Below are 25,453 nucleotides of genomic sequence, written 5' to 3' on the forward strand. Positions count from 1 at the left end.
TATTTCTCTCAAATATTGTTCACAAATCTGTCTAAATCTGTGTTAGTGAGCACTTCTCCTTTGCCGAGATAATCCATCCACCTCACAGGTGTGGCATATCAAGATGCTGATTAGACAGCATGATTATTGCACAGGTGTGCTTTAGGCTGGCCACACTAAAAGGGCTAGCCTAAGGCTCGTTATTATTTTTGGTCAGTGTATAATGATGATGATGGAGAAAAAAAAAAACTCATTATTATGGTAACACTTTACCGTAAGGTTCCATTTGTTAATTTATATATATTAGTGCTGTCAAACGATTAATCGCGATTGCATTCAAAATAAAAGTTTTTGTTTACACGTGTGTGTACTGTGTATATTTATTATGTACATATAAATACACACGTGCATGTATACATTTAAGATAAAAACTATATTTATATATAAAATATATTTATATATAATAAACATGTAAATATTTCCAAAATATATTCTGTATGTGTGTGTCTCTACATATACATAATAAATATACATAGTACACACACACATTGTGTAAACACAAACTTTTATTTTGGATGTGATTAATCGCGATTAATCTTTTATCTTTTGATAACACTTATATTTATATATATATATATATATATACATGCATACAGTGGGGAAAGGATTATTTGATCCCCTGCTGATTTTGTTTGTTTGCCCACTGAAAAGAAAAATGATCAGTCTATAATTTTAATGGTAGGTTTATTTGAACCGTGAGAGACAGAATAGCAACACGAGATCCTCTCCAAGTCATTAAGGTTTCGAGGCTGACGTTTGGCAACTCGAACCTTCAGCTCCCTCCACAGATTTACTATGGGATTTAGGTCTGGAGACTGGCTAGGCCACTCCAGGACCTTAATGTGCTTCTTCTTGAGCCACTCCTTTGTTGCCTTGGCCGTGTGTTTTGGGTCATTGTCATGCTGGAATACCCATCCATGACCCATTTTCAATGCCCTGGCCCTGACGGTACATGGCCATCGTCCCTTTGATGTGGTGCAGTTGTCCTGTCCCCTTAGCAGAAAAACACCCCCAAAGCATAACGTTTCCACTTCCATGTTTGACGGTGGGGATGGAATTCTTGGTGTCATAGGCAGCATTCCTCCTTCAAACACGGCGAGTTGAGTTGATGCCAAAGACCACGATTTTTGGTCTCATCTGACCACAACACTTTCACCCAGTTCTTCTCCGAATCATTTAGATGTTCATTGGCAAAATTCAGAAGGGCCTGTACATGCGCTTTCTTGAGCAGGGGGATCTTGTGGGCGCTGCAGTATTTCAGTCCTTCACGGTGTAGTGTGTTGCCAATTGTTTTTTTGGTGACTATGGTCCCAGCTGCCTTGAGATCATTGACAAGATCCTCCCATGTAGTTCTAGGCCGATTCCTCACCGTTCTCATGATCACTGAAACTACACGAGGCGAGATCTTGCATGGAGCCCTAGACTGAGGGAGATTGAGAGTTGTTTTGTGTTTCTTCAGTTTACGAATAATCAACTGTTGATAATTCACTGTCACCTTCTCACCAAGCTGCTTGGCGACGGTCTTGTAGCCCATTCCAGCCTTCTGTAGGTCTACAATCTTGTCCCTGACATCCTTGGAGAGCTCTTTGGTCTTGGCCATGGTGGAGAGTTTGGAATCTGATTGATTGATTGTTTCTGTGGACAGATTGTCTTTTATACAGGCAACAAACTGAGATTAGGAGCACTCCCTTTAAGAGAGTGCTCCTAATCTCATCTCCTTGCCTGTATAAAAGACACCCGGGAGCCAGAAATCTTGCTGATTGATAGGGGATCAAATAATTATTTGACTCATTAAAATGCAAATCAATTTATAATTTTTTGAAATGTTTTTCTGGATTTTTTTGTTGTTGTTCTGTCTCTCACTGTTCAAATAAACCTACCATTAAAATGATAGACTTATCATTTCTTTGCCAGTGGGCAAACAAACAAAATCAGCAGGGGATCAAATAATCCCCCCCCCCCCCCCCCCCCCCCCCCCCCCGCTGTATATCAAATCAACATTAACTAAGTTCAATAAAGTATTTTTAGTTTTTTTTGTTAGTTTGTTAACCACTAATTTTAACAAACTGAACCTTTGGAAAGTGTTATTTCAAATCATAAATTCATTACTGCAAATGCTTTCAAACATATAGTTGCATGACGTCACTTTGTAGGTGGATCAGCTGTTAGCATGAAACTGGTTTCCTCGACAAAAAGCCAATAGGATTTTTCCATAGGCTTTTGGATAATCGCAAAAAATAAGGTCTGTGTTCAATCATAGTTCATGAAAATTACAAGTCCATCAAGATAATCTTCACAAAATAATATAACTTTGACGAATTTTGAAGCCTAAATAAAAGCACCAGAACTAAAAAGCTAAACTTGGGCTATAAACAATCTACACCACCACGGTCGCTCGCCTTCAACGTCACCACCACCGCGCTCCCGACAACTTTCTCAAACTTAATTTTAAAAAGGATTTAAACTGTATATAAATTTTAATCCACGCAGCATGAACCGTTTCATATAAACTGGAATAAATACAAAACTAGAGCCAAACTGAAATGAAACATTAGTAATAAATAGTATAGTGAATAAATGAAATAATCTTAACTAAAGGATATTTGAAAGCATGTATTTCTGTACATTTTGAAAAGGTGCATTAAGTCAATAAATCCTTGATTTAATATGAATATTTTAATTAAAAATGTATCCCCACGTACTATTCAATAAAATTCTAGTGCATTTAATCTATTAAATAACAGCAGAGTGAGTGAGTTTTTGGATATGGTCAAATTAAACTTATTTTAGTGAAAAAAATACCACATTTCAGCTCTCATTTTGTTAGGGTGGTTACACAATGTTATTTTATCCTTGCTTCTACAAACTATATGCTTTCTAACAGCTTCATGTGGCCGTAAACATTTAATTTTAACATGGCTTTAAGCACTATGCATCATTAAAGTTTCATTTTCACCACGTAAAGCTGGTAAATGTGGTGTTTACATGTAATAATCGTAATACGAGTTTACCTTATGGTATGAACCCGGAGTCGAACCATAAAGTAAAGTGAACCACGGACCTTATTTAAGGGATTTAACCAGAATCCCATTAAAAAAAAACAAAAAAACATTGACTGTACGATGGAACCGGAAGTGCTAAAATGCTAACTCGCTTCCGGGTTTTCGCCTACAAAGTGACATCGTAGTTCCACCACTCTATTGTATTTTTAGTAATATTTCATTAGTATTGGGGGGTTAATTGTCATTAATAAAGTTTAATTGTCATGAATTTAAAGACAATGCAAATTCTTAAAGGTCTTAAAAATGAGCTCAAAATTCAAAATATAACTTTCTTGGCATTTCTTGACATTTTGAATGTGATTCAGTCTGCTATCTGACCATATGTTCATATACTTTTGCCCACCCCAGTTCATCAGTAGATGTCTGCCATCATTGCCGCTGGCCCTGAGATTTGTGTGTATTTGTGTGTATGAAGGAGAGAAATAGGGTACAGAATTGAGCGAGGCAGTGGGAGTCTGTTACGTTTTTCTCTGTTTGTGCATGTGAACCTCTTCTACAGCGCTCAACATTGTCCCCCTGCACCCTCTTCTCTCCCCCTGACTCTCAACCCGCTGGGCCGTCGTCCCTCGCTCTGTCCGACTGCAACTCCATTTCATCTGCGATCTGGACTTCGTTCTCCAGGACTACTTTGACATAGTGAAAAACCCCATGGACTTGTCCACTATCAAGCGTAAGCTGGACACGGGTCAGTACCAGGAGCCCTGGCAGTACGTGGACGACGTGTGGCTGATGTTCAATAACGCCTGGCTGTATAATAGGAAGACGTCACGGGTGTATAAATACTGCTCCAAACTGGCTGAGGTGTTTGAACAGGAAATAGACCCCGTCATGCAGGAGTTGGGCTACTGCTGTGGAAGGAAGGTGAGTCGTGTGTGTGTGTGTGTGTTTGTGTGTTTGTTGGTTTTGTTTTCTTTACTAATAAGTTTTATAAAAGGAATGTGGTTCAACCCATCAGATTTCATTGGTTTTAATGTAACCAAAATATACTACTACACAACTTATTAATAATGTTTAACTATTTATATTGTTGTTATAAGAATAATTTCAGCAAATAATATAGTGAGTGACTTAAAAGTATGTTTAGACTTATTATTATTATTATTACTATTATTATTAAGACAAAGAATTATAATATACTACCATATAATACTTATTTAACAATATAACTATTATTATAACAATTTCAACAAACAGTACCTTAAATGTATGTTAAATACTACTTCTTAAGAACAATTATAATGTACTACCATATAATGCCAAACAAATTTTAACAATAGAACAGTTATTATTGATAACAGTAATAATAATAAATATGGCTGCAATATATAATGGGGGTGGATTTAGTTTGTTTTGAGCCAAGGATTGCAATGATATAAGACACTTGAGTCTGACAATTGGTCTAGGAGTTATGTCCTATTGTCCTATATTGTCCGACTGGGGTGAGTCTTTGGCAGGTTCTCCCCAAATTGAGCTCTATCACTTGGCCAAGTTTCTAGGCCTTACGGTTCGGTGTGCATGATCAGTTTTACGGCAGGAAAAAACTAATAATAAAAAATCCTAACAATTACAATAGAGTTACAGCACTATGTGCTTGAACACATTGAATACATTGTATGGGTCAGAATTATACATTTTTCTTTTATGCCAAAAATCATCAGGATATTAAAGGTCATGTTCCAGATATTATGAAAATTTCTTACTGTACTGTAAATAAATCAAAACTTAAGTTCTTAGCAATGCATATTACTAATCAAAAATGAATTTGGACAACTTTAAAGGGGATTTTCTCAATATTTAGATTTTTTTTTTGCACCCTCAGATTCCAGATTTTCAAATAGTTTTATCTGTCAAATATTGTCCTATCCTAACAAACCATACATCAATGGAAAACTTTTATTCAGCTTTCAGATGATGAGTAAATCAGCGTTTAAATTACAGCGTTTTTACCACAGTTGAGTTGTAATGTTTGGCACATTATGAAGTAGATTGTGGTTTCTTGCTAAAACTAATGGGATATTGCTAACCTACTCTCCTCTTCCTCTCCCTCTCTCGCTCTCTCTTTTAATCCCTCTATACCTATTTTTCTTCTTTCAGTTGGAGTTTTCTCCTCAGACTCTGTGCTGCTATGGCAAACAGCTATGTACCATCCCTCGAGACGCTGCGTACTTCAGTTATCAGAACAGGTCAGTACCCACTGTATTATACACACTACATTATATCCACTCTACACACAGTCACTCACACCCATAGCTTAATACTATGCAGTATAGCCACTAAAATACAGAGTTATCAGTCGTATTAGAGTAAGAATAGCCACCTGAAAGTTCAAAGAGTCTATATTATGCATACAAACAGAAGCAAGTTATTATATTCACACGGATAGTTATATCATAGTGAATGTGGCCTGATGGGTAATTGCCTGACCCCATCTGGCATGTCGTCACACTATTGTAGATCATTTGCATTTCAGCCTAAAATCAATTTCATGTTGCCTGGCAGCATTAAAAGCTCTGCTGTGAAGAGGCCTAGTGCTAAAATGAAGTATTATGAAAGCTGTTTGTTTTCTGAACACTTTAATAGACACTAGGCTACTCCACTACATCTGTCATATTCAGATTTGGTTTGCATTGTGTATTTGTATGTAAAAAGATTGAGGTGAGTATTTTTGAGTGGTCTGTTTTCATGTGCTTTGTAAAAATGTAAATGCTGTTCTGCTGTGAGCACATATTTCCCACATCAGGGTGTTGTTGAATTTCAGGCCTGTTGAATTGACTTTCGGTGGCAAAATAGACCACATTTCACATCTCTGCTCTTTTTCCTGATTTTAAACGGCCATTTTAAAGAGGGTCTGCATTTTTGACTCCAGTTGAGTTTGGGCATTTTGTTGGTGTACTTACAATTAACAGGTGTGTTAACCTCAGTTGGTAGCTACAAGCACAAAATAACAAAGTGCTAATAAGGAAGCACCAAAACGGTTGCACTAATCTTCCTCTAATGCGTTAGTGAAAATCATTGCCAGTTTTCTGAGTTATGTCATCCTAGATCCTAACAGCAAATCTTTTACTCGCCAAGGCTGGCAAAGACTTACACCAGAATCAGAGGTTTCGGTGTAAACAAACTTGGGTTGTGCAAAGCTTAAGATTTGGTATAACTTTGGCAACATTAGACTTAATATGAACCTTACTTTCGTTATATAAAAAGGCTACATAAAACATGTCAAGTTACAATATAACAACGCTTATTATAATTATAATAATATTAGTATTATAAACACTTATTAAAAACAAAAGATTGACAACACATGGTAATAAAAAGAAGCCCATGTGAAAAAAGCCATATATAATGTTATATATTGTTGTTATATATATTTTTTTTATTATGTTGTGATTCCTTTTAAGCTGCATTTAAATAAAGAATTTTGTAAAATGATAATGTCAGATATCAATGGTCCTTCATTTGCTTTATGCAAGGAACATTATTTTTGGGATATATTTTTGGGATATATGACCTGGATGTGTTTTATGAGATTCACCCAAAATGTACTAACTGAAAGTACGGTATTTCAAAATTGGCTAAAACTTAATTCATGCTGCCAACTACAGGGCGTACTAACTCTTTATGTCACACGTTGTTTTAGTAGCGAATATTGGGACCCTCTTTAAAATGTCCTGAAAGGATGATGGGTCTCTGTTGCTCCTGTTCTCATTCTTCTCATCAGTTCGTTCACTCAGTCCATTGTTGTCCCTCGCTTCTCTGGGCGTCACGGTTGCTTTAGAGCTCAGCAGACGCGAAGGAGACCGTCTGTGCTTTTGCCTCGGCTTCCTGCTCTCTCTCTTTTGGTTTAGTTTTCTTCTTCTACATCTGACCCACCCCTCCACCTGTCCAACATGTAGCTCTTTGTCCCTCATAACGGTTTTGTTTCTCACACTTTTTTAAAATATTCATTCTGCCCCCCCCCCCCTTCCCTTTCTCTCCCTCCTTTTTTAACGCTTGTGATGTCTGCATTGGCCTGCTTTGATGTGACCAATCATCCGCTCCGAAATTTACACGCAACCAATCAATCAATCTGCCCACACAAAAAACCTGCTTCATGATTGGTTGCTCCTGGCGACGAACCTGCCTTCTCCTGTGTGCCTGTCTCCTGGCCTGGCCTGCCCTGCTCTGATTGGTGGCTGCTTCCACGTGCCCTTACTGTGATTGGCTGTGCTCTTGGCGAACGGTCTAGTTCACCCAAATATGGGCTTCTTGCTGACAGGTACCACTTCTGTGAGAAGTGTTTCAACGAAATCCAGGGGGAGAATGTATCCCTGGGGGACGATCCAACCCAGCCTCAAACGTGAGTAACCGTCTAAATGTTTGTGTTTTGATCTTCTCCTTCATTGTTATTGTCGTGATGCTATTCCTCCGGAGAGCATTCGTTCAGTGATTCTCATGACCCACTCGATTGGGCGGCTTCCTCTTCTGTCTCTCGTTTCCTCTCCTCAGGTCCATCAATAAAGATCAGTTTCAAAGGAAAAAGAACGACACCCTTGACCCTGAACTGTATGTACATATTTTCTCTGTCCAAATCTCATTTTGTGTCATCTCAGTTTGCTTGTTCTGAAGCTTTAGTCAAGGTCTGGATTTGTTGTCATCGTCTGACCTTTTTGTTTTCCGATTTTTCTTCACAGACTGTTGGAATGTGCTGATTGTGGTCGAAAAATGCATCAGATATGCGCTCTACACCATGAGACGATATGGCCGTCGGGGTGAGCTAGTTTTATTTGAGCACACTTTTATTTGACACATTCTACTGCAAAATAGGTCTTAAAAAATGGAGTGTTCGTGAATGCAAGGCTTTACCTGAGAGTGAAACTTAATATAAAGTTAGGGTTACTCTTCTTGTGAAGGAAAAGTACATAATTTGAAGTATGTAGCAGAATAGTAGGCAAGCTTTGGGACATACTACATCATAGCTGCGTCTTTAACGGACGCTTTTTTGCTTGGTTACATGCACTGTGTCACGGTTTAAACTGCCCTGTCAATCATCTTGTCACAGTTAACATTGTCCACATTTCGTTTAATTTGATTTCCTACGGTACTGGAGAGAAATGAAGAGGCACATCACAGGTCTTTCATGTTGAGAACTCTGCTCATGTGTTTGTATAATGATGCATTTATAAATTAATGACCAAACGTATCATTATAAAAGTTCACAGTGTTACTGCAGATGAAATATAACGTGGATAACATTAAATAATTTTTTCATCAGGTTGGACCATTGATTATTTATCACTGCCTTGTCAGTTCTCTACCTGTCTGTCGGTCGTGCATATCCGCCATGTTTGTAGTTTGTTTTAACACTTTATGCGTGTTTGTAGTTCTAATCCTCGTCCACAGCGCAGTGTGTTGTGGGCAATATTAGCCGTTAGTGTGCATCGATCTGCACTTCGAATTCTAACCGAAAATAGTAGTAGACCATCCAGGAATCTTTGGCAAACTTTTTTATAGGGGTGCACGATATTGGATTTTGCCGATATCCCATATGCTGATATTTTTCAACTAATTTTCACCAATAGCTGATGCCAATACCGATATATTTATTTTTTTTTCTCCTGTGTGGAAATTATAAGCTAATTATTTTTAATTTTGGTTAGTTTTTACTTAGAACTTATTTGTTAGAATTAAATAATGACGCCGATCTTTTATAATGACAGTACATTGAAGCTTTGAAAATAACTATAAAAAACTATATCAGTCTTTTTTATTTTTTTTAATGCAGTAGTAACCTTAACATTTTATTTTAAAAGGGTCATCGGATGCAAAATTCACTTTACAAGTTGTTTGAACATCAATGTGTGTTGGAAGTGTGTGTACAGATCCATCCTATGATAAAAATCCACCCAGTGTTTTTTTTTTTTTTTAATCCCTATTTTAAAATCTCCTTTCTCAAATCAGGCTGTTCTCATAATGTGATAGTTAGCAAGTTTTGCGTTGGAGTTTACAGTCTGCTCGTTACTCCACGAAAGAGAGGGGCGGTGTCAGCAGAGTCATTAGCTTTTAAAGCAACATGGCCTAAAAAACGGCTTGCTGAAAACAGAGCTGATTTTGACAGGGTAAAAAAAGTGTTTTTAACACTACCATTGAGAAATTTTAACAAAAATATGTTACAGATTTTTCATTAAGACCCTAAAGAATCACATCAACTTGTGGCAGATTCCGATATCGATCCAATAATATCGTGCATCCCTACTTTATTTAAAATTAGTATGTCCCAAATCATAGTATGTTATTTTCGAATACTATTTAGGACGAATTGTATGCAAATTGGGATGCAGCATTACACTATCAAAAAAAAATATATATATATTTTATAATTTTACACTAACGATGTAATCAGTATTCTATTTATTAAAGCCAAGTATGAATCTCATAAAATTAGTGCTTTTAAGAATTTATATTTATTCCAAAATTATAATGCAGTAACCATTAAGATATGTTTTATTTGAGAACGTATGTTCAGATAGTGTTTTCAATCGTTTTCTTCAGTCATCAAAGCTCAGTAAATATTGGTCACAGACATGGAGATTTACCTTAAATTTCTCTAAACTGATTACTCTAAAAACTCCCACATATGTCTTCAGGCCATTTCAGATGTCATGTTAAATGATTTTGAGGTAACGAAGTAGTTCTATCTAAGTGTGTGAGCTGTTTACTTACTTTTTTTAAATTAGTCTTCCCATTGATGCCATTATATTCATTCAGACTGATTTGCGAACATGGAACGTGCACAAACATAAGAGGCAGTATTTATCTCATGAACCAATAACAGCCGATCATAATCCGTCATATCCAATCATATCGCTAAGGAGGCGCTGCCTCTTCTCACATGTCTTTCCTCCATTCATTCTCAATTACCCCCCACCAAAATCACAGCACGCTTGTTAAAACTCAATGGGCACAGGAGAGGCAAGAGAGACGCGGATTCCCGCTGTAGCTTTACCTGCTGGTGTCGCTGTTGGACAATGTTTCTTTAAAAAGTGTATAAATCACTTGTTTTTCTAATGTCATATTTTGTAATAATTGTGTTTTTATTTTTGTACTATTTATTTATTTTTTTCTCTTCTCATTTTTTGAGGAGGCACTCCCTCCCTTGCCTCTTCGAAGGAAATGCCCCTGATAAACACAAACACACACACATACACACATATATACATATGTATACAGTGCCCTCCAAAAGTATTGGAACAGTAAAGACAAAATTGCTCTGTTGGCTGTGGAGTCAAGACATTTACAAATATGATGATAAAGATGAATATGAGACAAAACTACAGAATGTCACATTTTATTATTGGGTGATTCAATACAGATGTTTTACCAGCTAAGAAGTTCAGCACTTTTAGAGTTTCATCCCTCTATCTGATGTGAGGATAAGTATTGGAACAGTTGCCTCACAGGTCTTTCTAACACAAATCTTTTCTACAGCGTCTCAGTCAGGGCGGCCAGGGCGAATTTTGACGCTCTCGTCGGCGGCGGTGTGAACGCACAGTAAGTGATCAGCTGTGTCCTGTTGCATTAATTCTTCAGATATTAAAAGCAGGGAAAGTGTCGTATCAGTTATATCCATTACTTCTGCAAAAAGAGGAAGTCAGTTATAGCTATAGCTATGGCTGGGTATCGTTCAAAAAATTTCGATACCGATACCTTGAGTTCGATACCGGTTCATGAACGATACTTTTTTCGATACCAATTTTATGAAATCCGTTTTAACAAGATTACATTATCTCAAAAAAAGTTGATTTAATTTTTTTCAGCTTGTTGACATGTATAGACTCAAAGACTCATCGCCTGAGCCACTGCACAAAGGAACAAAATATAGCCAACACAATAAATCAGTACAAATAATTTTAATAAAGCTCAAATAGTTTTCAGTTTACACATCTGTTAGGCTACATTTACACTAGTGTGTGTTCGTTTTAAAACACATAGCTCAGACAGAATCATCATTTCTGTTCATTTATTCTATAGGTTGTTAAAGACTTTGAAAGAAATTGAAAATCTTTATCCACTTTCATAAGTGGGTGTTTTATTTTCTTTCACCATGTTTTATTGTTATTAAATTCTGTGTTGTAGTAGGTCTAATTATTTGAATGAATAAACTACGTTTATTCAAATTTATTCTTAAAATAGCCTTATGAAATGTTTTATTTTTCCTCAAAAATTATGTTCCGTGTCTGGTTTTCAAATGAAAGCATAAAACACTTAATTTCATTTATCTTTTAAATGATTGAAAATCAAAATTTGATTTATTTTGGCAAACTAAATTTTACTATTAAAATTAAAACATGGAACAAATGTTGTGCACTGCCCTGCCTGACGGGCTACCTTAAATACAGCGCTCCCACGCAGTGTTCCCTCTAAGCTGAGCGCGTGTGCGACCGCACTCTTCTTCCACCGCGGCCGCGCAGAAGAAATATGTCCCTCGCGCGCACAAAAATGAGTTGGGTAGCCATTTGATTGAATGCCGCCAGTAAAAGGGAAAGAATAGCAATGCTCGGGCAAACCGCTATAGAGCTGATGTCACGACAGAGTTAGAGCCGGTTTCATAGAAAGAGAACGATGTGCACCAAATGAGTCGCTGTAGAAACTGAATACTTCAATGGTTGCGGTGCGCTCAACACGAGAGACGACGCAAACGCAATGACGTGAAATAAAACGTCCTCATGTATTAAAGAAGAGTGGCTTGATTAAGTGCTGGAAATAATGAAGGATGGGCAAAGAACAGTAACAAAACTCTGAAACGTGTACAGTCACACACAAGAGTATGTTTAGACAGCTATAGAAGTTCACGTTTTTTTAATTTAACTTACAGATCTCAGCTTAAGTTTTGCTTCAGTTTGTATTCTATTCTATTCTATCAGTTTAAATAGTTTGTTTTGATAATATATTATGTTAGGGCTATAAACCCGATAAATAATTGACCTTGTTTTTGAGTCTTTGACTTTGAGTCTCTTGCTCATCAAGGCTGTATTCATTTCACAAATACAGAAAAAGTGTGATATAGTGAAATATTATTGTAATTTCTAATATTGTTTCCTATTTTAATACCTATACTTTAAAATAGCATTTATTCCTGTGATCAAAGCTGTATTTTCAGCATCATTACGCCAGTCTTCAGTGTCCCATGATCCTTCAGAAATCATTCTAATATGCTGATTTATTATCAGTGTTGAAACTGTTCATATTTTTTTGGAACCTGTGTTTCTTTTTTCTTTGATTCTTTGATTTAATAAAATTAAAAGAATAGCATTTATTCAAAATAGAAATATTTTCTAAAAATAGAAGTCTTTACTATCAATTTTATCCATTTAACACATCCTTGCTGAATAAAGTTTATTTAACTTTCTTTAAACTTTTTTAAAAAAGAAAAACATTTCTGACCCCAAAATTTTGAATAGTTTATATTGTAACACAAAATCTCTATTTTGACTAAACACTGTTCTTTTTCTTTTTTTTTTTTTTCTTTTTTTTTAAATATCACAGGTCCCAAAAAATACAGTATATATAAAAAAAAAGCAGTACAACTGTTTCCAACATTGATTAAAAATCAGCATATTAGAATGATTTCTAAAGGATCATGTGACTCTGAAAATACTGCTTTTCTTCACAGGAATTAATGAAATTTTAAAGTATATTAAAATAGAAAACATTTATTTTAAATTGCAATAATATTTCACAATATTATTTTGTGAAATAATATTCAGTATTTTTTATCAAATAGATACAGCCTTGATGAGCATAAGAAACTTCTTTAAAAAACTTTATTGATCAAACTTTTGAACTGCAGTGTATTGTTCAGTAAAAATGTGTTCCTAAAATGTACATCATTTAGTTACATCAAGGGTCAAATCAAATATAAATGGCACATTAAAGTTAAAAGTTACACACTTTTTTTTTTTTTTGTGTGTGCTGTACAGGTCTGGTATAAAGAATGCTTTTGCTCAGGTGCGTTAAATGGTATAAGAAATAATTTTTCAAATTGCCTTAAATAGATTTTTAATCATTCTGCAGATACCTTGTAAATAGTAAAATAAAACTCTTTCCTTAATATTCATTGATATTTGTGTATTGAAAATGTTTTTGATTGACATTTATGGTCTTTATTTTATTTGGGCTAGTTAAATAAATTTTCGGGCTACCAAAATCTGAAGAGTACCTGCCCGAAGGGCTACCAGGGATTTAGAAATTTTGCGAGCCCTGACTCTGCTGAACAATATTAATATATTTCTGCCTTGGTGTCTTCCCAGTTAAACCTAACTATTTTGACGGGTTGCCATGAATACCTTTACAGTTCTGTGTGTATATGATATGACACTAGTTTTACTCAAATCAAATGGTAAAATGCTCATGGATTGACTCTCAGAGCAGTTCTGGAGATGTTGTTCATGTGTTGATGTCCTCATTTAGTGAGACGGCAGATGCTGAAATCACCGCGAGCGTCACACACGCTTCAGTCTGTGTGATAAACAAAACCGCGCGACATGGAGAGCAGACTGCTCCGTACGCTTTCGAATCACATAATGACGTAATAATAACAATGATTAATCAGCTCCGCGCTGTTTCTAGTCGAATACATCTAGTGCTGCAGGCTTATTGCCTCACTGACGTTGATGAGATTAACCCCTTAGGTATCGAAATTTGGTACGTTGGTACGTTTTTCGATACTCGTGATATCGAGGCAATTCGGTCGGTGCCTAAAAAGTATCGAACTCGATACCCAGCCCTAGCTCTAGCAAAAACAAAGGGCATGGAGAAATCAAGAGTTTGGAAACCACCAGCAACCAACAACTACCTGATCGGCTGAGAAAACATGTAGTTGATGACAGACAAATCATAAAAGCTGTGAAAATGAATCCTAAAAGCTGTGTCTGTAAAATCACCAACAACTTCCAGAAAGCTGGGGTGATGCTCTGACAATCTACTGTCCTCAGGAGACTTTGACACAGAAGTACAGATGCTACACAGCAAGATGCAAATCTCTGACCAGCACCAAAAATAGAAAGCACAAAGATGAGCCAGAAGAGTTTTGGAACTGTGTTTATGGACCGATGAGACAAAGATGAACCTTTATCTAAGTGATGGGAAAGCAAAAATGTTGAGAAAAAAGGGAACTGCAAATGATCCCAAGCATACAGCCTCATCTGTAAAGCATGGTGGAGGTGGTGTCATGGCATGGGCATGCATGGCTGTCTCTGGAGCAGGCCCTCTCAACTTTACTGATGACTTAATGTATGATGACAGTAGCAGAATGAATTTGGAAGGGTACAAAACCATCTTGCCTACCAATATTCAAGAAAATGCCACCAGATTCATTGGGAAGTGCTTCATATTGCATCCGGATAATGACCCAAAACACCCTGCCAGTTCAGTCAAGGAATTTATAAGGACAAAGAAATGGAAAGTCTTAGATTGCCCAAGTCAATCTCCAGATTTAAATCTGATTGAACATGAATTTCACCAGCTGGAGAGGAGAGTAAAGGCAGAAACTCCCCAAAACAAGCAACAATTGGAATTGGCCGCATTAAAGGCTGGGAAAGTATTTCAAAGGATGAGACCAAGAGTCTGGTGATGTCTATGGGTCACAGACTCACTGCTGTGATTGTGCGCAAGGGATCTGCAACTAAATAATAGCTTTTGATCTTTTATATCTGCCTTATGTTCAACAAGTGCTGTTCTTTTTATTTGGTAAAACATGAATGTGTAGAAACGGCTAATAATAAAATGTGACATTCTGTAGTTTTGCCTCATATTCATCTTTTAATAATATTTGCAAATGTCTTGACTCCACAGCCAACAGAGCGATTTTGTCTTTACTGTTCCAATAATTATGGAGAGCACTGTATATATGTATTTGTATATAATACAAATAATTTTTTTTTTTTTTATTTAAATGTTTTTCAGAGCTTTGTGACGATTTGAGCTACTGTAAATATGGAAGACATAGGTCGACTTGATGTCCTTTGTTACTTCTACTTGATTATTACTGTTCTGTCTTGTATCTATAAATGCAGAGTTAACCATATATACAGAGATGTAATGCTCTTTTTCTGCTTCAATCAGGTTTGTTTGTGATGGATGTCTGAAAAAGGCCAATGCAACGAGGAAGGAGAATAAATACAATGCAAAGAGTAAGTCGATAAGAGCTTAAGAAATCTGGAAAAATTCCTTTTTATTTAACTTTTTTTGAGTATAGAATTCCATGCTTGGCTAATGAGAATCAAGCATTTCTGAGAGCCGTGTAATAAGATTTAATGGTAGATCTTAAGAGTGAATATGGTGTGTTGCACTGTTTTATGTTAATGAATTGTCAATGTATTTTAAAATGCTATAATGCTATAATTGCATTTATATTGCATTGGATTTTAAACTCCCTGCTTTTCTTTCTCCTTATTCCAGGGCTTCCTCAAACAAAGCTTGGTAACTTCCTGGAGACAAAAGTGAACGAGTACTTGAAGCGCCAGAGTCATCCCGAATCCGGTGATGTCACCATCCGTGTGGTTCATGTCTCTGATAAAGTGGTGGAGGTCAAACCTGGCATGAAGTCCAGGTGAGGGACGGTGCAGAATATTCTGAAATATTGTTCCTTTTAAGGTTCGGGGACTTTGAATTTGGAACTGTTTGCTTCATTTCTTACTTTATTTTACTTTACTTTTAGTCATTTAGCAGATGCTTTTATCCAAAGCGACTTACAAATAAGAAAATGTAACTAAAACTAAGAGTCAAAACTCTGTAAATACTATATACACATTTAAGAAAATAAAGAAATTAAAATTGACACGTGCATAGAACATTTCAATACCAAACATTTAAATGATAACAAAGAAAATAAGCTAAAAACAATTCACAATATTAAAACAACAAAAGGTATGAGTATAATAATGCTTCTAACATAACACCAAACACCAAAAAACAACTACATATGTATGTACAGCCACACACATATACATACATATAAAAATGAATTCTATCTATCTATATATATATATATATATATATATATATATATATATATATATATATATATATATATATTATTTCATTTCCATATAGTATGAAGTACTATATGTAGATATATATATATATATATATATATATATATATATATATTATTTCATTTCCATATAGTATGAAGTACTATATGTAGATATATATATATATATATATATATTATTTCATTTCCATATAGTATGAAGTACTATATGTAGATATATATATATATATATATATATATATATATATATATATATATATATATATATATATATATATATATATATATATATATATATATATATATATATATATATATATATATATATATATATATATATATATATATATATATATATATATATATATTATTTCATTTCCATATAGTATGAAGTACTATATGTAGTACGCTAGGAAAACGCTTATTTTGTTTACTGGGATGAGAGTTGCTGAAATCGCGTTTGGTCTCGTACTGTATCACGTGTCTTGTCAGTGTGTGCACTTGCTTGGCCATTTTTAGTTGATAAACAGGAAAGTGGGTCCAGCTGAATTGAAAGTGGGTCCAGCTGATTTGTTGGATTGGTATAAAAAAGGTTATTATACCGCGGCAGCGGTCGCGGCAGTCGTCGTGTGAAGCCCTCTTAGTGTGAAGACCAAAGAGTGTAAAGACCATCAACTCTACCGTGCGACTCCACCGGGCAGGGACACCGGCAAGGGATAGTAGTATCGCTTTTTATTTAATTTTTTCATTTATATGTTTATTATTGAAATGTTGTTATATGCATGTGTCAAATGAAATAAAACTAAACCTGAATAAACAACCTATACAGACATCAACACTGAGCCAAGCACACAACAACAACAACAACAAATTACTTACACACAGTAAGAAATGGTTATAAAAACTGAAACAGAAGTGAAACAAGTAGTAGGAAAGAGGAAAAATAAAAAGCGATACTTATTTCTTGTGACTGAATTGTCCTTGTGATTATTATGAAACTTAACAATGGCCCATAACCTTACATGCAGTAATACACTTTTTAACATGATTTCATTATTGAAGGCCATCAAATAGATGTTGTTGTATACCCTAACTAAATAGTGTTATGTTAGTATTATTTATACACTATTATAGTATATGATATTGATATTATTGCTATTTTGGATGATCTTTTATTTTTATATTTTCATTTCAATTTTAGTTTGTATAAAGTCATTTATGTGCCCATTTTCTTTTTTTATATATATTTGTATTTAGACTTAATTTATTTGGATTCAGTTTTAGTCATTTCTTTGTTAGTTTCCAAGGCAGCATTTCATTTTCATTCGTTTTGAAATTTGTTTTTCATTTAATATTTTTATTTAAATTTTCAGATTTATTTGTCGAAAAAACAAATTTGAATTGGTTTAATTTCAGTTTTAGTTAACAATAGTAACACTGTTTATCTCCAAACGTTATTTGCGACCTTCCGTAGCTTCTGGTCATAAATGGTAAAATTAAGACTTTGTCAAGAAATCATTTTGAGGGGGAAAGTATTTCCATGGAATTGCAGCACTATGCAATTCATCATATGCACATGAACGAATATTACAATGCATGAATCAAACTCTCTTGGAATGTCCAAGCGTTTTCCATATATATTTTTAATTCTATCGATGTATGTGGACAGATGAATTGCTCACAGTAAACAATAACATCTTCATCTTGCTTGCACTCAAGTGCAGTATCTCAGAGGAGACAGTTTACGCATCACTGTTGCACTTTGGGATGTCTTTTTCACTCACATTTGTTGTCAATCTCATTGCTTTGTTGCTCATTTGCATAAAGTAAAACTGTTCTAAACTTTGGACATGACTGCATTGCATCACCATCAGTCGCTGTTGTGTAAATAGTAGGGATGTCATTTTTTGATTATTTCCATGATCAATCGTAGTTTAAATTAACAATCAATTAATAGATTATTATGGTTAAACTTAATTGTTTAAAATTGCAGTAGCATATAGTCACCGGCATGTGCCAATGCCACTCAAAACACCAGCTTCCTCACCCAAATTAAAGGGGTTTTTAGTCTAAATAAAAGGCTAGTAGCAGGACTGTAAAATTAATAGATGTGATTTACGATCATTTGATAAAATGAAGAGAGCGCGCCATAGTAGTTACGTTTGGGATCATTTTTCTTTGTTAGCTATTTCATATCCCGTCACGGAGACCACTGAATGTGCCTCTTTAAACTGTTTCATGGTGCTCGTTGTTTTATTTTAAAACACGATCGCAATGTTTGCAATTGACATTATTGGCATTTAAAATAAAATGATCCCAAACGTAACTGCGGCGCATGGGGCTGAGCCGCACGGCTAAAACACACTGCTGCTCACATGAAACATTTTTAATGCGAGTATTATGACACAAGTGAAGTACAAAGCTTTGTTTATAAGAGAAATTATGGGTTAGCAGGCAAATGTTACATCGTGACCATGCTTTTGCATTCATGCTGTTTGATACATTTAAATCCATATGTGGCTTTCCTTAGTTTTGTCAGTTGGTCACAAATTTTATAATATTTATTGTTTCTTTTCCCAAATCCTTACCATCTCACCCTCTAATTTCGCAGGTTTATTTTATTGTCGTTTACTTTTAATGACTGTTTTCACATCTCTTACTGTTGTAAACGTGGGGGGAAATTAAAGATTTCATGGCCATGAAATTATAATTAAACATGACTTAGTTACTACATTTCAATACAAAAGAACTTTGTATTGTTTCTGTTTTAATGTAGCTACTTTTAAAGTTTGGATCACATTAAAAGCATAATTTGTATGTTAGGGAATTATTTTCACCAAAGATCCAGCCCTGTCACCACCACTCACAGACGCTTGCACGCGTTTTGTGCATGAGCTGTATGCAGCCCTAAATTAAACTGCTGAATCGACTATTGATAGCTTTAATCGATTGCATCCCTTGTCGACAATTATTTGATTGTCGATTAATCGTTGACATCCCTATTAATTGTCAATGAAAAATTTTAAAGGCCTTAAGGAGAAAACAGCATTGGATCAATATATTACACAAAATTGGGTATTGCAATGTGGTTTAATGAATGGATCCTTGATTATGAAATTGAAAAATTATAAATTTTCATGCTTAATTAAAAATTACTTTTTGTCTTTTTTAAAAAGAAGAATTTTAATGGACTCCATGAAAAGATCTAAAGAATTTACTGTCTGTCTTTTACAGGTTTGTTGATAGCGGCGAGATGTCAGAGTCATTCCCGTACAGGACAAAAGCTCTGTTTGCATTTGAAGATATTGATGGGACAGATGTCTGCTTCTTTGGAATGCATGTGCAAGAATATGGCTCTGACTGCCCTCAACCCAATCAAAGGTTAAAAATAGCAAAGAGACAGTCACACATCTTCAGGCACACACAAAATCTTCCCTCATGTGGATAACATTACAAGAGTTTGAGAAACACAAGTAGCTTAGCAATATCCTCTGTCTGTCTCTCTCTCTCCCTCCACGCAGACGTGTATACATCTCCTACCTTGACAGTGTGCATTTTTTCCAACCCCGTCACCTGAGAACCGGAGTCTATCATGAGATCCTAATTGGATACTTGGAGTATGTTAAAAAAATGGGGTTTGTCACTGGCCACATCTGGGCTTGTCCACCAAGTGAAGGTGACGACTACATCTTCCATTGCCACCCATCAGATCAGAAGATTCCCAAACCTAAACGCTTACAAGAATGGTACAAGAAGATGCTTGACAAAGCAGTAGCTGAGAGAATTATACACGACTACAAGGTACTGTGACAGCTGTACTTCTGGGTGACAATAATAAAAGTTTAGACTTGAGTCAGCATAATGCACTATAGTCTTTTCCCTTGTTTGGCTTGTTGTTGACAGCAATGTGTTGTCTATCTAAAGTCCTTCACTAACTATTGCATGTTTCTCCTCATCCAGGACATTTTTAAGCAGGCTACAGAGGATCGTCTGACCAGTGCGAAGGAGCTCCCATATTTTGAGGGTGATTTCTGGCCTAATGTGTTGGAGGAGAGCATTAAAGAGCTGGAACAGGAGGAGGAAGAACGGAAGAGAGAGGAAAACAACACCTCTAGTGAAAGTATTGACGTGAGTGATCGACTCAGATTTGTAACCGTTTTGTACTGGGGTAAAAACATACTCAAGTGCTAATTTGTTGTGTGAACTAGGTAACTTTAAAAAGCACTTCTAGAAAAACTGAACATATACTTAGGATTTTTAGACAGCTACTGTCCTTTCTGGTTTCTGAATTCTAGTGCAGCTGCTTTAATATGTATTCTTAAAACCTGATTATTTTAACTCGATGCTTAAGATTAATGTTTTTTTTTTGACTGTCTAGGCTACCAATGGTGACAGCAAGAATGCCAAAAAAAAGAACAGCAAGAAGACTAGCAAGAACAAGAGCAGCTTGAGCCGAGCCAATAAAAAGAAACCGGGCATGCCAAATGTCTCCAATGATCTATCCCAGAAACTCTATGCTACGATGGAGAAACACAAAGAGGTATGTAGCTCTCAAAAACATTTGAAGCATTTGTCATTTACACGTTTGGACTGAAGTAAAAAAAAAGTAAAAGTAAAGTAAAAGTCTGAACTCACAAATATCAACACTCTACTTAATTTCAAGGTATTCTTTGTTATCCGTCTCATCGCTGGCCCTTCTGCCAATTCCCTTCCACCCATTTTGGACCCTGACCCCCTGATGGCCTGTGATCTGATGGACGGACGAGATGCTTTCCTAACGCTTGCAAGAGATAAGCACCTTGAATTTAGCTCGCTGAGGCGGGCCAAATGGAGCTCCATGTGTATGCTAGTAGAACTGCACAATCAGAGCCAGGACCGCTTTGTCTACACGTGCAATGAATGCAAGCACCACGTTGAGACACGCTTTCACTGCACTGTTTGTGAGGTAAGAAATGGCATGTGGGATGTATGATACTTGGTATATCTTTGAGGAGGGTTTCTAAAAATGCTGTATTGTGGTGCATATTTTTTTAGATAAAACACTGAGAAACTTTTGAAATGCCCCCTTCTTTCTTCTTTTGTAGGATTATGATCTCTGCATCACTTGCTACAACACTAAGGGCCATGAGCACAAGATGGATAAACTTGGACTGGGTCTTGATGACGAGAGCAACAACCAAGCTGCAGCCTCCACTCAGAACCCTGGCGACTCACGTCGTCTCAGCATCCAACGCTGCATCCAGTCACTGGTGCATGCATGCCAGTGTCGCAATGCTAATTGCTCTTTGCCATCTTGCCAGAAGATGAAGAGAGTAGTGCAACATACCAAGGGCTGCAAACGCAAGACCAATGGTGGCTGTCCCATCTGCAAGCAACTCATTGCACTATGTTGCTATCATGCCAAGCACTGCCAGGAAAACAAGTGTCCTGTGCCCTTCTGTCTCAACATCAAGCACAAGCTTCGTCAGCAGCAGCTACAACACAGGCTTCAACAAGCGCAAATGCTGCGTAGACGTATGGCCACCATGCAGCGAGCAGGGCAGCCACCACCATGTGGCGGTGGGCCTCCTGGAGGTCTTCCATCCCCCGGCAACAATGGGGCCACAGGTCCTAGCACACCTACTTCGGTCGGTACGCAACCTGCAACCCCTCAGACGCCCACACAGCTGACACCTAACCTTACGTCTTTGCCCCAACCTGGTGTGGGTGGAGTCCCATCTGGAGCTCCCCAGCAGCCTCCTCAGCATCCTGTCCACCACCAGTTTCAGCAGATGCCAGGTGCAGGTGGGATGATGACCTCACCGCAGCAACAAATGGTTCCTCAACAACCTGTGGGACAACGCCCGCATCCACACAATCAATATGGTCCCCATTCCACAGGTCCCTCCCCAAATCCACAGTCGCAGGGTAAACCAAGCCTTGGTCCTGCAACTCCTCCTCAACTCCCCAGCAATCCAGGCACAGCACCTATGTCCCAGCAACAGCAACCTTCAGGTCCTCCAGCTGCAGCTGTGGAGATAGCCATGAAGATCCAGCAAGTGGCAGATGCACAGCGAAAGATGGCACAGGTTCAGATGCTACAAAGGCAGGCTGTGCAAGCTGGCATGATGCCGCAGCACCATCAGCAGCCACAGGGACAGATGGCAGTAGCCCACCCTGGGATTGGCATGGTAGGGCCACAAGGAATAGCCTCGCAGGCACAAACATCAGCGAACAGAGTGCAGATGGAGCAGCAGCAAGGATCTCAGGGAATGATGGTGGGAGCTGGGCCCATGCAGCAGCCGCAACCCCAACAGGCAGTTGTGCAAGGCCAGATGCCACCACAAATGCATCTACAACAGCCGAGAATGAACCCACCACTTCAGCCTCAGCAGCAACAGTGGCCGGGGCAGGGTATGCCAACCCAGCAGAGACCTGCCATGATGGCTCAACCAGGAATGGTTGCAATGCAGCCCTCTCCACAGCAGCAGCAACAGCAACAACCACAACAAATGCAACAACAGCAAGCACCCCAAATGCTGAATCGAAACGCCTTGATGAGTATAGTGCAGGCTGGTCTGCAGAGTGGCATAGCAAGTGGGGCAGCAGCTGGCAATCTGCCTCAGGGAGCCCTGCAGGATCTTTTGCGGACCCTGCGATCTCCAACCTCTCCTCTACAGCAGCAGCAAGTCCTCAACATTCTTCGGTCTAACCCACAACTAATGGCAGCATTTATCAAGCAGCGGGTTCACAAGTATAAAGGAGGCACAGGTGGCCCTGCTGGACCACAGGGTGGCCCAGGACCTATGGGAGGACAGCCAGTGGGTGTCAATACTGGGATGTCCCAGCCTGGCATGCACCTTGGACAGGGTGTTAACATGCAGACTCAACTTCCTCAGCTCCAACAGCAGCAGCAAATGCAACAGCGGCCGCTATTGCAGCAACAGCAGCAGCAAGTTGCTACCTTGCAGCAACAACAACAACAGCAGCAGCAACAACAACAACAACAGCAGCAGCAGCAACAGCAAGGAATTCAGGGTCAGGGTGTTCCAAACATGGCCAACATGAATCCACAGTTTAGAGATCTGATCATGAGAAGGCAACAGCAACTACAGTTTCAGCAGCAGCAGCAGCAACAACAACAACAACAGCAGCAGCAGCAAATGAGTAATCACACAGCATTCCAACAGCAACAAGGTTACATGGGTCAGCAGGGTAACATGCAAGTCCCACCAGGAGGTCAGCCACTACAAGGTGTGCAACCTGGCCAGCAGCAGAACTTTCCAGGCAACCCTGCGCAACAGCAAGCTGCCTTGCAACAGAGGCTTGCACAGCAACACCAACTACAGATGCAACAGCAGCAGAATGTGGCATCGCAAGGTCCCGATGTGGGGCACGGAGGAGGTCCACAGCCCACGCAAGGAGGTCCCAGTCTTCAGACATCACAGGCATTATTGCAACAGGCCTTGCATCAGCATCTGCTTCAACAGCAGAAACATCTCAGTGGCACCTCGCCAGCACAGCAGAACAACCCCATGAGCCCGCAGCAGCATCAGATGTCTCAATCGCCCCACTTGCAGGGCCAACAGCTCTCATCCTCCCTCAGCAGCCAGGTCTGTTCCCCTCAGCCCTCCCCGCGACCCCAGTCCCAGCCACCTCACTCAAGTCCGTCCCCGCGCCTGCAACCACAGCCCTCACCCCACCACATCTCACCTCAGACCCAAATGGGTTCTCCGCATCCTAGCCATCTTCAGCAGCATCACTCAGGCATGGCTCCACCTCCTCCACCTTCCCAACAGCCACAGCACAACTCTAAGGACTCAAGTGGATTTGGTGCAGATCAGAATGCCATGCTATCTCAGCTCAGTGGCTTGGCAGGACTCCACGGACCGGGAGCTAATGATATGCTGCCTCCTAGTGGCCAGGACCTCGCCATTAACATGAATAACCCTTTAGACATCATATAGTTATTACGGAATTCACAAAACCTCACCTGAGACAGTGTTAGCTTTTTTTATACTACAAGGATGAGTTTAGTGTTTTTCATCATAAATACTTTGAAAATGGACCCCCTTAGAGAGATAGCAAATAAGTATGGGGTGTGTGTTTTTTTTTTTTTTTTTTTTTTGCCAGTTGTGTACAAATTGAGGATTGTTTCTCGGCCTCAGAGAACAAACCACAAGTAATATTTTCGCAACTGGTCCAGGTTTTCTTTTTCAAGAGATATTTTTTAAGATTTTAAAAGTGGTATAAAATTAAAGTGCAAATGATTAAGGACTTTTTTTATATATAGTTTCACCATGTACCAGTCTCTGTTGTGTGTTTTACAGAGTCATATGGAACTTTTCAAACGTTGTCATGCCTATATTATTATAATTATCTGAACATCATGCATATTTTCCTTGTAAATTGAGTTTTGCATTTTATTTATTCTAGCCTTTTCATTTGTTGTCATGATGGATTTTTTCATGTGTGTTCCCAGAGACCGCTACAGTTCACATAGAATATATTTTTGTTAAAACCTATTAAATTGGGGAGCTATTCCTTTACTTAAGCTGGAGATTTAGGTTATTGAGTATAATATAAATTACAGTGTTGGGGGATCGGTCTGGTGTGCGCTCTGCTGCCCAATGGATCTTATTTCATGCCATATTGGAAATTCCATTGGACATCACTTCTTTTGCAACAGGACAAGTTCTTAGACGCACACACCCGCCCTCAGAATGTTTGTGCACTCCTTATAAGACTTACTGAACAGTGGAGGTGTCTGTACTGGTTGGATGAAAGATGTGTGTGTGTGTGTGTGTGTTGGATGTGGTGCCGGAGTTCTTCTGCTCTCGCCAATATCATATTGAGCAGTGTTTCACATATGAACTGTATGGAGCAGTGAAACGAGGGAGAAGGAGAGGCGAGCCACTGATTTCACCGTTTTCGTCCTTCTTCAGTACCACTCCTACTTTTCCTCCACTTCCAGAATTTTCTTTGCTCTGAACTTTGGGAGTTTTATTTGAATATTTTGTACTGTACAAAGGAAACACAAACTGTGGACTTAATACTTTTTTTTTTTTTTTAATAAAATGAAGATAACAAAATTCATTTATTTGTTATTGAGGATTATTTGAAAGGGGTGGTTGACTATTTTTATTTGTTTCTAGGCTTGATTGTGTTTATGGGGTGCAGTCAAACGTGTTCATTCTTCGTTTAAAAAAAAAATCATAATTTTTCACATAATTTACCTTTATTCCACACCGCTCTGTCCCTCCTCTGACAAACGCCTCGATTATTTCCTGTTTTATGAAGCCCCTCCCTCAGAAATACGCGATGGGGACTCTGATTGGTTAGC

General features: G+C 37.9%; 1 protein-coding gene across 1 annotated transcript in view; it reads left to right on the plus strand.

Moving 5' to 3' along the window:
* Positions 1–25,200, plus strand: part of LOC306846556 (histone acetyltransferase p300-like) — a 50,392-nt gene extending 25,192 nt beyond the window's left edge. The window contains exons 18-30 of the mRNA XM_079380014.1: positions 3,723–3,962; positions 5,196–5,284; positions 7,357–7,437; positions 7,587–7,643; positions 7,772–7,849; positions 15,201–15,268; positions 15,537–15,687; positions 19,366–19,512; positions 19,653–19,932; positions 20,092–20,259; positions 20,510–20,671; positions 20,795–21,076; positions 21,216–25,200. Coding sequence (XP_079236140.1) covers positions 3,723–3,962; positions 5,196–5,284; positions 7,357–7,437; positions 7,587–7,643; positions 7,772–7,849; positions 15,201–15,268; positions 15,537–15,687; positions 19,366–19,512; positions 19,653–19,932; positions 20,092–20,259; positions 20,510–20,671; positions 20,795–21,076; positions 21,216–24,077 — 4,665 coding nt within the window. The 3' untranslated portion in view covers positions 24,078–25,200. The remainder of the gene's footprint in view (positions 1–3,722; positions 3,963–5,195; positions 5,285–7,356; positions 7,438–7,586; positions 7,644–7,771; positions 7,850–15,200; positions 15,269–15,536; positions 15,688–19,365; positions 19,513–19,652; positions 19,933–20,091; positions 20,260–20,509; positions 20,672–20,794; positions 21,077–21,215) is intronic.
* The last annotated feature ends 253 nt before the right edge of the window (positions 25,201–25,453 follow it).

The sequence above is a fragment of the Barbus barbus genome, assembly GCF_936440315.1.
Source record: "Barbus barbus genome assembly, chromosome: 3".
Classification (NCBI taxonomy): Eukaryota; Metazoa; Chordata; class Actinopteri; order Cypriniformes; family Cyprinidae; genus Barbus; species Barbus barbus.